We start from the raw sequence: 16,170 nt of genomic DNA on the forward strand, positions 1-16,170 counted from the left end.
GAACTAAATCCAAGGCCGTCCACTAATGTGCAGGGCTGTCACCCTCCACCATTCTGCCTTTCCAACCTCTACTTCAGCGCCAAAGGGGCGGGACTTCACGTTTCCGAGCAACCGCCTGCTGTCTCCCGATTGGCTGGCCGCCGCACGGCCGCCATTTTCAAACCCCGGAAGATGGCGGCGGCGGTGGCGGCGCCCTCCTGACAGGAACTGCTCTCCGGACAGAAGTGGTCGGGCGCGGTGCCCGTCCCAGCGGGTCTCCCGGGCACCCGGCCACCGCCCCACCCCCACCCCCCCTCCGCGCCATGGAGCCCGAGCTGGCGGCCCAGAAGCAGCCCCGGCCGCGGAGGCGAAGCCGCCGGGCCTCCGGGCTCAACGCGGGCGGCGCCGGGGGACCTTCGGCCGACACCCCCAGGCCTGAGCTGGACGGCCGGTAAGCGCGGGGGGCGGCAGCGACGTGGGGACCCGGGCGTCCGGTCCGAGGCCGGACGGGGAAGGGGGGAGAGAGGGGAGGGACGCGGGGAGGTGCGAGCTGCTCACCTCCCTCCTCCTCCTCCAGATCTTCCTCAGGCAGGGGCGCGCGCTCTTTACTCACCTCTTCATCCTCCTCCTCCTCCTGTTCTTCAGGTGGGGGCGCGGGCTGCCTACCCTCTTCCTCCTCCACGTCCTCCTCCTCGCCTTAGCCGAGGGCGCGGACTGCTGACCCTCCTCCTCCGGGCCCTTCTCAGGCGGGGCGCGGGTTGCTCCCCCTCCTCCTGCTCCTTCTCTTCCTGCACTTCTTCCTCTCCCTCCTCTGGCGGGGGCGCAGGCTGCTCCCGCCCCTCCTGCTCCCGCCTCCCCCAGGCGGCAGGGGTGGGGGGCGGCGCAGGCGGACGGCGGTGGTGGGTGGGTTCTTCACCCGCTGCGGGGCCAGGGCTGCCGCGGGAGCGGGTCCTAAATGCGAACCGGGAGACTGAAACTGGCCTGTAGCGTGCGGGCGCCGGGAAGAGCCTTCGTCACTGGAGCCGGACGACTTGTAACAGGCACGAAACTTTTAGCCTGAAAGCGAGCGTTCACGTGAAATGTCTTGCGGGACGCCAGAATTCTTGTTTTCGAGAACTGGCCACGTTGGTGAACCGAGCGCAGCTCCCGGTTCCAGCCTCCCGGGTGAAGAGATGGCAGAGGATGGCCGCTGACTTTTTCACTGTTAACACATTTCACATTCTGTCTCGTGTGTCTGGAAAGGGTGGGCACTGGAGGGTTTCAGAAGGCTGTGTCTGGAAGAGGAGCGCTGTAAAGAAGTACTGAGAACTTCGCTTTCCCATCACACTGTTGGAGGTGGTAGGGTCCAATGACTGCGTGTCGGACCTTTCATCTCTAAGGCTATGTTCTCATCTGTACCATGGGGACGATAATAGTACCCCCTTCCTAGAAATGGTGAAATTTAGTAAGATGATGTATGCATGTACCGGGTGTACATAGTACCTACACAGAGAGCTCTCGACATAAGTTAACTGTTATTTGTTGGTTTTTACCTGTTAGAATTGCACATCTGCTCATCATTTCAGAAGTCCCTATGGTCCATTTCACATATTGCTTTGGGCAAACTACAGTCCCTTACATATTCCAGTTATAGCTGGATGTGCTGATCCCTTTTGAGAGCCAGGACACCTTACTTACCAGGAAGGCATTTATAAACCCGTTGTTAAGTTACTCTGCAGAAATCTAGGGTTTTTTTTTCATTAGAAACTGATTTTTATTATTTTGAAGTTTAGGGTACTCCTTGTCTTAATATACCTTTGTAAAATCTTTGTACTGATTCCAGCTTCTATTTAAGAGGTAGTGAAAGAGCAGAGAGAAGTCAACTCAGACTGAGAGATGGAAAGACTGGCTAAGGAAAATAGAATTTCAGAAATACCAAACAGAGGCAGTGTTAAATTCATTCTACATTCATTCCGTAGTACTGTTGAGCACCTTCCAGACATTGTTGTAGATACTGGGAATTCTGGTGAATAAAATAGATGAAGTCCCTGTTCTCATGAATCTTAAATTCTGATGGGGGAGAAAGACAATAATCAAATATATATAATATCAGGCGGTCGTGCTGTGAAGAGAATTAAGGCATGGATAGTCATAAGGAAAGGGTAGTGTTGCTGGGGTTTTTTTTGTTTTTTAAGATTTTTTTATTTGACAGAGAGAGAGAGAGAGAGAGACAGCAAGAGAGGGAATACAAGCAGGGGGAGTGGGAGGAGGAGAAGCAGGCTTCCCGCTAAGCAGGGAGCCCAATGCGGGGCTCGATCCCAGGACCCTGGGACCATGACCTGAGCCGAAGGCAGACGCTTAACACTGAGCCACCCAGGCGCCCAGTGTTGCTGTTTTTAAAAGAGCAGAAGGAAAAGCCTCTCTAATGATGACATTTGAGATCTGAAGAAATTAAGGAACTAAGCCATGTGAATATTTGGAGAGAGGGGCAGCAAGTGCAAAGGCCTTAAAGTAGAATCTCATTTGGTGTGTTTAAGGAACTGCAAAGAAGCCAAGCCGAGTGGAGTGAAACAAAGGGAAGAAGCGCAGAGGATGATGAGGTCAGAGAGATGGCTGGGGCAGATGATGCAGTACCTGGGAGACCATTGAAATGACTTTAAATTTAAATTAGTTGGGAAGCAAGAGGAAATGATGTGACCTATATTTACAAGGACCACTGTGACTGTTATAAGCAGAGACCAATTAGGGAGGGTCTTGCAGTTGAGACATCATATCAGAGTGGGAGATGTGGAAAATATTCATATTTGGGATGTGTTTGAAAATAGAGCTGACAGAATTTGCAGATGGATTAACTGGAGTTAAGAGAAAAAGTGGAAGGATCACTGAGGTTTTTGGCCTGAGCACCAGAAGGATGGATTATACTCTTCTCAGAAGGAAGACTATGGGAAAAGTTTGCTTTGGGGTAGGTTATGAGACTCTTATTAAAGAGTTCATCACAATTTTTTTTTCTTTTTCTTTTTTTTTCAATTGAAGTATACAACATAGAGTGTTTTATTAGTTTCAGGTGTACAATATGGTGATTCAGCAATTCTATACATTATTCTCGTCATTACCCTCTTTTTTGCTTTTTTTTCTCTTTTTTTAACCTCTTACTGAACTATAAAACTTGAATGAAAGAGTGCACAAATCATAAAAGTTTAGCTCAGTTAAATTTCAGAAAGCGAACCCACCTGTGTAACCAGATATAAATTTGAGAGTTGTGAGCATATAGACTTGAAATCATGGAACTGGGAAGTCATCTAGATAGTGAGTATAAATAAAGAAGAGTTTGAAGACTAACTCCTGAGGCACTCCCAACATTTAAAGGTCAGGGTAAAGAGGATACTCAGAGGGAGCAGCTGGTGAGGTAAGAAAATCAAATAAGAACAACATCTAGGAGGGCAAATGAGAGGATTTCAAGAAAGAGGATATAGTAGACTATATCAAATGTTACTGATAAGGAAGGACTAGAAAGTTTAAGTTAGATAAGAAATAAAAAGACCATTAAATCTGGCAATCATAGACTAGTTAAAATACTGAATTTAGAATGTTTGCAGGGTTTGTGAAGAGAATGAGGTATGATTTATTAGGAAATATGTAAGACACTAGAAATAGGAGATGGAAAATACTATCCTTACTCTAAAAGAATTTATGATTTTATAGGGAAAAAAGATAAATTAATAATTATAATTGTGATAAAATTTACTGTAGAAATATACACAGGATGCCATAGATGCAAATAAAAGGAACACTTATAAAAAGAACAGAAAATGATTTCCTTTTGAAATCCCTGAGTCTTGGAGGACCAGTTTAGAGAGGTGTAAATGGGTGATTTTATATGGGGGAGAAGCATGCTAAAAGGCCCTGAGGCAAATGAGCATGAGTTCTAGGTATCATACCTGTGACTGGATGCTAATTGTGTAGGGGGGAGGACTTAGGGATAGTGATGAAAGATTATGCTAAAGAGGTAAGAGCCACATCTTGAAGGAGCCCTTGTATGCCGTGAGAGTTTGGGTGTTTTGGGGTTTTTTTTTTAAGTTTTTTAAATTTATTTATTAGAGAGAGAGAGCACAAGCAGGGGGAGTGGCAGGCAGAGGGAGAGGGAGAAGCAGGCTCCTCGAGGAGTAGGGAGCCCAATGCGGGGCTCCATCCCAGTACCCTGGGATCATGACCTGAGCTGAAGGCAGTCTCTTAACCAACAGAGCCACCCAGGCACCCAGAGAGTTTGGGTTTTATCTTCAAGGTGATGGGGAGATACTGAAAGACAAGCCAATAACATGATAATATTTGCATTTTAAAAGGTCATTCTGGGGCGCCTGGGTGGCTCAGTCCTTAAGTGTCTGCCTTCGGCTCAGGTCATGATCCCAGGGTTCTGGGATTGAGGAAGCCTGCTTCTCCCTCTCCTACACCCCCGCTTGTGTTCCTGCTCTCACTAACTCTGTCAAATAAATAAATAAAATCTTAAAAAAATAAAATAAAAGGTCATTCTGCCTTCATTGAAAAAAATAGGTAAGGGGCGCCTGGGTGGCTCAGTTGGTTAAGCGACTGCCTTCGGCTCAGGTCGTGATCCCGGAGTCCCAGGATCGAGCTCCCACATCCGGCTCCCTGCTCGGCGGGGAGTCTACTTCTCCCTCTGACTCTACCCCCTCTTGTGCTCTCTCTCTCGCTTTCTCTCTCAAATAAATAAAATCTTAAAAAAAAAAAAGTAACATTTGGGGTCATAACACTCCTTAAGTCTTATAAAAACTATTCCCAAAAAAGTGCTGATATACGTAAAATTTCAGATTTGTGGTCCCTTGCAGTCCAACTATGGATACCAAATTTAAAATCCCAAATATATACAATGACTTGGTGGGAAGTCAGTCTGAAGTATCTTGGATGAAAAATGATGAGTGTTTGAATCTGAGAGCTGGCAATGAGATTGGAAAACAAGAAATATTGAGTGTGAATTGTACTTTGAAGAAGTTTCACTGCACCAGGAAGGCAAGAAATAATGGAGGGAGGCAACACAATTTTGTGGGGCAGACGGGATAAACTTGATATGCTTGGGAGATAGGTAGAGGGAGTTGAAGAGACAGGAGAGAAGGGATGATTAAGCAAGCAGCCAAGAAGGCAGAAAAGGATGGAATTCAAATTAAGTGTAGAGAATTTAGCCTGGCTAAGAGCTATGGATGGTATACCTTTAGGTAAGTTTTGGGGAATGGGGTAGGTTGTGAGAAGGAATTTGAGGCTTCCATTTTTTGTGTTTGAAGGTGGAAATGAGGTCCGCTGAGGAAAGGGTGGTAACACAGGCAGCATGAGGATAGAAATGAAGTTAGAAGAACCTTGGAGGCAAACCAGGGAGTGAAGTAACTGATCTATATTCCATTTTCCAGAAAGGATGTAAGACATCTACAAAAATACATAAAATATGACGGGGTAATATCAATTAATAGTGGAGCAAGAAACAACTAAGCTGACATCAAATCCAGAAATCGTAAGGAGAAAGACTGTTGTATAAATCTATGTAAATATAAAACTTTCTGTAGATAAACTCACTATACACGAATTTGAAAAACAACAAAGTATGATTGGCTTTTTTAAAACAGGGTTCACATACCATACAATTTTACCCATTTAAAGTGTACAGTGTTTTTCTATGTAGTCAGGTATATGCAACCATCACCACAGTTAATTTTAGAACATTTTCTTTTAATCTTGAAAAGAAACCCCATGCCCTTCAGTTATCATCCCCCCTCCCTAACCCCCCCCCTTTATCCCCAGCTCTAATTTACTTTCTGTCTCTATGTATTTCCCTTGTTATGGACATTTCATATGAATGGAATCATGTGGCCATTTTTGGTGAACCATCCTTTGCCCATTTTTTAAATTGGGTTATTTGTCCTTTTTTCATTATTGAGTTATAAGAGTTCTTCATTCTAGACTCAAATCCTTTATCAGATATATGATTTGCAAATATTTTCTCTTATTATGTGAGTTGTCTTTTTAGTTAACTGATGTCCCTTGAAGAACAAAAGTTTTTAATTTCGATGAAGTCCAATTTATCTATTATATTTGTTGCTTTTTCTTTTGGTGTCACATCTAAGAATCCTTTGCCAAATTCAAGGTTGTAAAGGCTAATCCCTAAATTTTCCAGTTTAAGCTCTTTTATATAGGTCTTTGATCCATGTGAGCTAATTTTTAGATATGATGTGAAATACGGGTACTGTTTCTTTTTCCTGTGGCTATCCAGTTGTCCCAGCACCATTTGTTGAAAAACCTGTTCTTTCCCCATCAAATGGGCTTGGCACCTTGTCAAAAACCAGTTGACCATAGGTATCTTAGTTTATTTTTGGACTTTTAATTTTATTCCCTTCATCTGTATGTATATCCTTATGCCAGCACCACACCTTATTGATTGTCATTACTTTATAGTAAGTTTTGAAATCAAGACATACAAGTCCTACTCTCTTCTTCCTTTTTCATGACTGTTTTGGCTATTCTGGGTCTCTTGCAACTCCATGTGAAGTTTAATATCAGCTTGTCAGCTTTACAAAGAAGTCAGCTGGGATTCTGATTGGGATTACACTGAATCTATAGACCAGTTGTGGGGGGTATTGCCATTTTAGCAATGTTAAGTGTTCCAATCTATGAACAGGGAGTGTTTTTCTAACTATTTTGATCTTTAATTCTTTCAGCAGTATTTTGTAGTTTTGTAGTTTTCAGAGTATAACTTTTGTACTATTTGCTTAATTTATTCCTAAATGTTTTTTTTCTTTTGGATGCTAATGCAAATGGAATTTATTTCTTAACTTCATTTATAATTTCGTAATTTCAGGTGTATAAAAATACAGTTGATTTTTGTATCCAGCACTGTTGCTGAACTCATTTATTCTAATAAGTGATAGGGTTTTTTTGGTGAATTCTTTCGGATTTTCTACATACAACGTTATGTCATCAATGAGTAAAAATAATTATATTTCTTCTTTTCCAACCTGGAAATTCTTTATCTTAATTAATTCTTAATCTTCCCTAATTGCCTTCACTAGAACCTCCAGTTCACTGTTGAATAAAATCCTCAAGACTGGAAATCCTTATCTAGTTCCTGATCTTAGGGCAAAAACATTCAGTCTTTCACTTTTACTATGCTGTTAGCTGTGGGGTTTTGTAAATTTTTTTTTTTTTAAAGATTTTATTTATTTATTTGAGAGAGCGAGAATGAGAGAGAGAGAGAGCATATGAGAGGGAGGAGGGTCAGAGGGAGAAGCAGACTCCCTGCTGAGCAGGAAGCCCGATGCGGGACTCGATCCCGGGACTCCAGGATCATGACCTGAGCCGAAGGCAGTCGCTTAACCAACTGAGCCACCCAGGCGCCCTAGCTGTGGGGTTTTGTAGATGCCCTTTATCAGACTGAGAAGTTCCCTTCTAGTCCTAGTTTTTTGAGTGATTTTTATCTTGAGAGGATGTTGGAGTTTGTCAAATGCTTCTCTCCCCCCCCCCCACCCCAATTTTGGTCTTTTTAAAATTTTATTGATAAAATTAATTTATTACATTAATTTTTAGGTGTTGTAACAACTTTACGTTCCTGGTATAAACCTTATCTGGTCATGGTGTATAACTTTTATACTGTTGGATTCAGTTTGCTCATATTTTATTGAGGATTTTTTCCATCTACATTCACAAGAGATTGGTCTGTAGTATTCTTCCAGTGTCTTTGTCTGGTATTGATTATCAAGGTAATACCGGTCTCATGAGTTGGATGGTGTTCCGTACTCTTCCGTTTTTTTGGAAGAGTTAGTGAAGAGTTGGTATTAGTTCTTTAAATGTTTGTTAGGATTCAGGGGTAAAGCCATCTGTACCTGGGCTTTTCTTTGTGGATAGTTTTTTGATTGCTAATTTAGTCTCTTCCCTTGTTAAAGATCTACTTCTTAAGTCAGTTTCAGTAGTTTGTGTCTTTTAGGAATTTGCTCATTTCATCTAAATTAATTTGGCGGCATACAATTATTCATAGTATTCTTTTATAATCCTTTTTATTTTTATAAGGTAAGTAGTAATGCCCTCTCTTTTATTTCTGTTTCTAGAAATTTGAGTCTTTCTTTTTATTTTGATCTATCTGCCTAGAGATTTGTCCATTTTGTTGATCTTTCCAAAGGACCAGCTTTTGTTTTCATTGATTTTTCTCTACTGTTTCTTTATTCTCTGTTTCATTAATTTCTACTTTAACCTTTATTATTTCTGTCCTTTTGCTTGCGTTAGGTTTAGTTTGTCCTTCTTTATCCATTGTCTTAAGATGGAAAATTATTTATTTGAAATCTTTTTAATATATTTATAGTTATAAATTTCCCCTCAAGCACTACTTTAGTTGCATCCTACAAGTTTTGATATTTTGTGTCTTCATTATCACTAATCTCAAATTATTTTGTGATTTCCCTTTGCTTTCTTCTTTGACCCATTGATTATTTAGGAGTGCATTGTTTAATTTCCACATACTTGTTACTTTCCCAATTTTTTTCTTGTTGTTGATTTCCAATTTCATTCGACTGTGGTTGAGAACGTATTTTGTATTTATATCCTTTTAGATATATTAAATGTATATCCTTTTAAATATATTAAATTTTCTTCTATGCCCTAGAATATAGTCTCTCAAGGAGAATGCTTCATGTGGATTTGAAAAGAATGTATATTCTTTTGGGTGTAGTGTCTATAGATGGCTGCTAGATCTAGTTGGTTTATAGGGTTGTTCAAGTCTTGTATTTGATTGTTGATCATCTAGTTATTCTACCATTATTGAAGATGAGGTATTGAAGCTGTTGTTGAATTGTCTGTTTTTCCCTTCATTTCTGTCAGTTTTTGCTTCCTGTATTTTATTTTGTTATTAGATACACATATTCTTGTTATGCTTCTGTGGTGGGTTGAGCCTTTTATCATTATAAAATGCCCCCCTTATCTCTGGTCATTCTTTTTTGTTTCAAAGTCTATTTTGTCTGATACTAATATAGCAAGTCTAGCTTTCTTGTGGTTTGCTGTTTGCATGATATCTTTTTCTGCCTTTTTATTTTCAAGCTATTTGTATCTTTGAAGCTGAAGTATGTCTCCTGTAGATGGCACAGTTGACCCTTGAACAATGTGGGTTTGAGCTGCATGGGTCCACTTAATACATGAATTTTTTACAGTACTGTGAATATATTTTCTTTTCCTTATGGTTTTCTTTTTTTTTTTTTTTTTTAAGATTTTATTTATTCATTTGAGACACAGGGATACAGAGAGAGAAAGCATGAGCAGGGAGAGAGGCAGAGGGAGAAGGAGAAGCAGGCTCCCTGCTGAGCCGGGAGCCCGATGTGGGGCTCGATCCCAGGACCCTGGGATCATGACCTGAGCCGAAGGCAGATGCTTAACCATCTGAGCCACCCAGGCGCCCCTTCCTTATGATTTTCTTAATAACATTTTCTTTTCTCTAGCTTGCTTTATAGTAAGAATGCAGTATATAATACATGTAACATACATAATATGTGCTAATCTACTATTTATGTTATAGTTAAGGCTTCTGGTCAACAGAAGGCTATTAGTAATTAAGTTTTGCCGGAATCAAAAGTTAAACATGGATTTTTGACCTCATGGATGAGGGGTCATGACGTCCTCCTAACCCCACATTGTTCAAGGGTCAATGATACATAGTTGGATTATGTTTCTTTTTTTTAAAATCCAAGTTAACAATCTATTTTTTGATTGTGTGATTTACTCCACTCAACATTTAATGTTAACTATTGATATAGTTTGATTTATGCCTGCTATTTTACTTTTTGTTTTATATGTGACCTTAGTTTCTCTGTTTGTCCTTTATTTTCTTTTGCATTAAGTGAATGTTTTCTAATTTATGGCATTTTAATTTCTTTATGGATTTTTTTTTTCTCATTTAAACTGATCTTATTGGTGCTCTTTGTCTTTTTGGGTAGATTCAAATTACCATGTAGACTCCCTTGTTTTAGCCTGAATATTTCCTTTAGTATGTGAGTCAGGTCTACAAACAGCAAAATTTCTCAGTTTTTGTATATCTGATAATGTCTTTAGTTCACCTTCATATTTGAAAGATAGTTTTGCTTTATATAGAATTCTTTATTGATAGTCTTTTTCTTTGAGCACTTTGAATATGACATCCCACTGCTTTCTGGTTTCTGTTGTTTCTGCTGATAGGTCAGCCAATCATCTTGTTGGGATTACCTTGTAAGTAGCAAATCATTTTTTCTCTTGCTCCTTTTAAGATTTTATCCTGTGTTTGACCATTTTTATTATGATATGTCTGTGGATCTCTTTGAACTTACCTTCCTTGTAGTTCACTGGGCTTTCTGGACATGTAGGCTATTGTTTTTCAGTAAATTTGAGAAGTTTTCAGGCATTATTTCTTCAAATATTTTTTCTGTTCCTTGCTGTCCTCTGGTACCCCCATTACATGGATGTTGTAGAAGAAATTTGGCAGATAAAACAAAATTTTAATAGTGCATGTATTTAAACTGAGCACTATAAGTATAGGAATTTATATCTTAAGAAAGTAATCATACAAGTCTATTTGGGTGTATGTGCAAGAAAATATGTTACAACACTTTTATATAGTAAAAAGGTTGGGTGAAAACTGGAAGGAAATTAAATACGTTATGATACTTTTATACAGTGAAATATTATTAACGATAATAGTTTTAAGTCTTTTTCCATAATTCAGATGGAGTTTATTTGGTATATCATATAAGGTTATTTTGGTGTACATTTTCTTTCCGCACCTGTACAGGCTTTTTCTAGGGCAGCAATTCTCGTTTTTGTGGTGTCACAACTTCTGTACACTCTTTAAAATTATTGAGGACACCAAAGAGCTTTTGTTGATGTGGATTATGTTTATTAAAAATTATTAATTTGTGGAGGCGGAGCAAGATGGCGGAGGAGTAGGAGACCTGGATTTCGTCTCCTCTCAGGAATTCAGCTGGATAGGGATCAAACCATTCTGAACACCTACAAACTCAACAGAAGATCAAAGAAAAGAAGAGCAACAACTCTCTGAACAGAAAAGCGACCACTTTCTGGAAGGTAGGACGTGCGGAGAAGTGAATCCGAGGCGATATTCGGGAGGATAGACGGCGGGGGAGGGGCCTCCGTCGGCCGCTTCTGGCAAGTGATAGAGCTGCAGAGCACAAAATCGGAACTTTTAGAAGTCTGCTCCGCTGAGGGACGTCACTCTGGTGGCGAAGTGGGGGGTGGAACCCTCGCGGGACAGTGTGGTCTCAGGACCCTCGGGGTCACAGAAAGACCGGGGGTGCCTGAGTGCGGCAGAGCTCCCAGGTATCGGAGCAGGGAAGCCGGCTGCAGAGACGGAGCCCAGGCATGGGCTCTCAGCTCGGGGTTGCTATAAACCGTGATCCGCGGCACAGTCGGGCCACAGCTCCTCCAGCAGGGACCCAACAAGCGGCAGATCCGGGGAGACTCACCTTCTTCCCCCGGGAGGAGAGGTGCGGGAGTGCACCGCGGGGATCTGCTGGGTTTGGAGACTCCACCTGGGGTCGGGTGCCAGATAGAAAGGCGCGGTCACAGGCCGGGTGAGCGCGGAGTGCGGCCGGAGACCGGGGAGACGGGAGTGACTGACGGCTTTTCTCTGGGGGCTCGCTGAGGAGCGGGACCCCGAGTTCTCGGCTCCGCCGGGGCGGAGACTGGGAGGCCACCATTTTCACTCTCCGCCTCCAAAGCTGTACGGAGAGCTTGCAGGGAACAAAAGCTCCGGAGAGCAAACCCGAGCAGATTACTTAGCCCCGACCGGCAAGGGCGGGGCAATTTTGCCTCCGGCAAAGACATTTGGGAACCACGGCAACAGGCCCCTCCCCCAGAAGATCAGCAAGAACAGCCAGCCAAGACCAAGTTTATCGATCAATGAGAACGGCAGAACTCCAGCGCTAGGGGAACACTGCACATAGAATTCACGGCTTTTTTACCATGATTCTTTAGTCTTTCAAAGTTAATTATTTTTTTTAACTGTCTTTTTTTCTTTTTTCCTTTTTCTTTTTTTTTGAATTTTTCTTTTTCCCTTTTTCAACCAACATCTTATCAATCCCTTTTTAAAAAAAAAAAAAATTTTTATTTTTCATTTTTAAAGTCATATTCTATCCCTTCATAGTAGTTACCCGTATTTTTGGCATATATATATAAGTTGTTCTCTCTTTAAAATCTTGAGATAGTTTCTTCTAACAGATCAAAATATACTCTAAATCTCTAGTGTATGGTTTTTTTTTACTCCCCTGCCTGATCACATTCTCTCCCTTCTTTCTTTCTTTTTTTTTTTTTAATCCTCTTCTTTCTTTTTTCAAACAACTTATCAAATCCTTTTTTAAAATTTTTTATAATTTCCATCTTTACAGTCATATTCCATCCCTTCATCATATCAACCCTTATTTTTGTACATATATAAGTTTTTCTTTCTTTAAAATTTTGGGAGGGACTTTCTTTTAACAGACCAAAATACACCCAAAATCTAGTGTGTGGCACTGATCTATAATCCAGCCTGATCATATTTGATCACATTCTGTTTTTGTTTTGTTTTGTTTTGTTCTGCTTTTGTTTGTTTTTATCTTTATCTTTTTCTTTTTTTTTTTTCTTTCCTTTTCTTTTTTCTCTCTTTCCCTTTCTTTTCCCACTGCTTCAGGTCTTTTCTGATTTGTTTAGAGTATATTTTCTGGGGACGTTGTTACCCTGCTAGCATTTTGTTCTCTCATTAATCTATTCTCCTCTGCACAAAATGACAAGACGGAAAAAATCACCTCAACAAAAAGAACAAGAGGTAGTACCGACTGCCAGGGACCTACTCAATACGGACATTAGTACGATGTCAGATCTAGAGTTCAGAATCATCACTTTAAAGATACTAGCTGGGCTTGAAAAAAACATGGAAGTTATTAGAGAAACCCTTTCTGGAGAAGTAAAAGAACTAAAATTGAACAAAGTAGAAATCAAAAAGGCTATTAATGAGGTGCAATCAAATATGGGGGCGCTAACTGCTAGGATAAATGAGGCAGAAGAAAGAATCAGTGAGATAGAAGACCAAATGATGGAAAATAAAGAAGCTGAGAAAAAGAGAGATAAACAACTACTGGATCACGAGGGCAGAATTCGAGAGATAAACGATACCATAAGACGAAACAACATTAGAATAATTGGGATCCCAGAAGAAGAAGAAAGAGAGAGAGGGGCAGAAGGTATAATGGAGCAAATTATAGCAGAGAACTTCCCTAATTTGGGGAAGGAAACAGGCATCAAAATCCAGGAAGCACAGAGAACCCCTCTCAAAATCAATAAAAATAGGTCAACACCCCGACATCTAATAGTAAAACTTACGAGTCTCAGAGACAAAGAGAAAATCCTGAAAGCAGCTCGGGAGAAGAGATATGTAACCTACAATGGTAGAAACATTAGATTGGCAACAGACTTATCCACAGAGACCTGGCAGGCCAGAAAGGACTGGCAGGACATATTCAGAGCACTAAATGAGAAAAATATGCAGCCAAGAATACTATATCCAGCTAGGCTGTCATTGAAAATTGAAGGAGAGATAAAAAGCTTCCAGGACAAACAAAAACTAAAGGAATTTGCAAACACGAAACCAGCCCTACAACAAATATTGAAAGGGGTCCTCTAAGCAAAGAGAGAGCCTAAAAGCAACATAGACCAGAAAGGAACACAAACAATATACAGTAACAGTCACTTTACAGGCAATACAATGGCACTGAACTCCTATCTTTCAATAGTTACCCTGAATGTAAATGGGCTAAATGCCCCAATCAAAAGACACGGGCTATCAGATTGGATTAAAAAACAAGACCCATCGATATGCTGTCTGCAAGAGACTCATTTTAGACCCAAAGACACCCCCAGATTGAAAGTGAGGGGGTGGAAAACCATTTACCATGCTAATGGACACCAAAAGAAAGCTGGGGTGGCAATCCTTATATCAGACAAATTAGATTTTAAACCAAAGACTGTAATAAGAGATGAGGAAGGACACTATATCATACTTAAAGGGTCTATCCAACAAGAAGATCTAACAATTGTAAATATCTATGCCCCTAACATGGGAGCAGCCAATTATATAAGGCAATTAATAACAAAAGCAAAGAAACACATCGACAACAATACAATAATAGTGGGGGACTTTAACGCCCCCCTCACTGAAATGGACAGATCATCTAAGCAAAAGATCAACAAGGAAATAAAGGCTTTAAATGACACACTGGACCAAATGGACTTCACAGACATACTCAGAACATCCCATCCCAAAGCAACGGAATACACATTCTTCTCTAGTGCCCATGGAACATTCTCCAGAATAGATCACATCCTAGGTCATAAATCAGGTCTCAACCGGTACCAGAAGATTGGGATCATCCCCTGCCTATTTTCAGACCACAATGCTTTGAAACTAGAACTCAATCACAAGAGGAAAGTCAGAAAGAACTCAAATACATGGAGGCTAAAGAGCATCCTACTGAAGAATGAATGGGTCAACCAGGAAATTAAAGAAGAATTAAAAAAATTCATGGAAACCAATGAAAATGAAAACACAACCATTCAAAATCTTTGGGATACAGCAAAGGCAGTCCTAAGAGGAAAGTATATAGCAATACAAGCCTTTCTCAAGAAACAAGAAAGGTCTCAAGTACACAACCTAACCCTACACCTAAAGGAGCTGGAGAAAGAACAGCAAATAAAGCCCAAACCCAGCAGGAGAAGAGAAATAATAAAGATCAGAGCAGAAATCAATGAAATAGAAACCAAAAGAACAGTAGAACAGATCAACGAAACTAGGAGCTGGTTCTTTGAAAGAATTAACAAGATTGATAAGCCCCTGGCCAGACTTATCAAAAAGAAAAGAGAAATGACCCAAATCAACAAAATCATGAATGAAAGAGGAGAAATCACAACCAACACCAAAGAAATACAAACAATTATAAGAACATATTATGAGCAACTCTATGCCAACAAATTAGATAACCTGGAAGTAATGGATGCATTCCTAGAGATGTATCAACTACCAAAACTGAACCAGGAAGAAATAGAACACCTGAACAGACCTATAACCACTAAGGAAATAGAAGCAGTCATCAAAAATCTCCCAAAACACAAAAGCCCAGGGCCAGATGGCTTCCCAGGGGAATTCTACCAAACATTTCAAGAAGAATTAATACCTATCCTTCTGAAGCTGTTCCAAAAAATAGAAATGGAAGGAAAACTTCCAAACTCATTTTATGAGGCCAGCATTACCTTGATCCCAAAACCAGACAAAGACCCCATCAAAAAGGAGAATTACAGACCAATATCCCTGATGAACATGGATGCAAAAATTCTCACCAAAATACTAGCCAATAGGATCCAACAGTACATTAAAAGGATTATTCACCACGACCAAGTGGGATTTATCCCTGGGCTGCAAGGTTGGTTCAACATCCGCAAATCAATCAACGTGATACAATACATTAACAAAAGAAAAAACAAGAATCACATGATCCTCTCAATAGATGCAGAAAAAGCATTTGACAAAGTACAGCATCCTTTCTTGATCAAAACTCTTCAGAGTATAGGGATAGAGGGTACATACCTCAATATCATAAAAGCCATCTATGAAAAACCTACAGCGAATATCATTCTCAATGGGGAAAAACTGAGAGCTTTCCCCCTAAGGTCAGGAACGCGGCAGGGATGTCCACTATCACCACTGCTATTCAACATAGTATTGGAAGTCCTAGCCACAGCAATCAGACAACAAAAAGAAATCAAAGGCATCCAAATTGGCAAAGAAGAAGTCAAACTCTCCCTCTTTGCAGATGATATGATACTTTATGTGGAAAATCCCAAAGACTCCACCCCAAAACTGCTAGAACTCATACAGGAATTCAGTCAAGTGGCAGGATATAAAATCAATGCACAGAAGTCAGTGGCATTCCTATACACCAACAACAAGTCAGAAGAAGGAGAAATTAAGGAGTCGATCCCATTTACAATTGCACCCAAAACCATAAGATACCTAGGAATAAATCTAACCAAAGAGGCAAAGGATCTGTACTCAGAAAACTATAAAATACTCATGAAAGAAATTGAGGAAGACACAAAGAAATGGAAAAACGTTCCATGCTCATGGATTGGAAGAACAAATATTGTGAAGATGTCAAT

General features: G+C 40.5%; 1 protein-coding gene across 1 annotated transcript in view; it reads left to right on the forward strand.

The window, feature by feature from the left end:
- The first annotated feature begins 302 nt into the window (after positions 1-302).
- NET1 (neuroepithelial cell transforming 1) overlaps positions 303-16,170 on the forward strand; it is a 72,818-nt gene continuing 56,950 nt past the window's right edge. Inside the window, exon 1 of the mRNA XM_032425937.1 lies at positions 303-430. Within this exon, the coding sequence (XP_032281828.1) occupies positions 303-430 (128 nt within the window). The remainder of the gene's footprint in view (positions 431-16,170) is intronic.

The sequence above is a fragment of the Phoca vitulina genome, unplaced genomic scaffold (genome assembly GCF_004348235.1).
Source record: "Phoca vitulina isolate PV1807 unplaced genomic scaffold, GSC_HSeal_1.0 scaffold33, whole genome shotgun sequence".
NCBI lineage: Eukaryota > Metazoa > Chordata > Mammalia > Carnivora > Phocidae > Phoca > Phoca vitulina.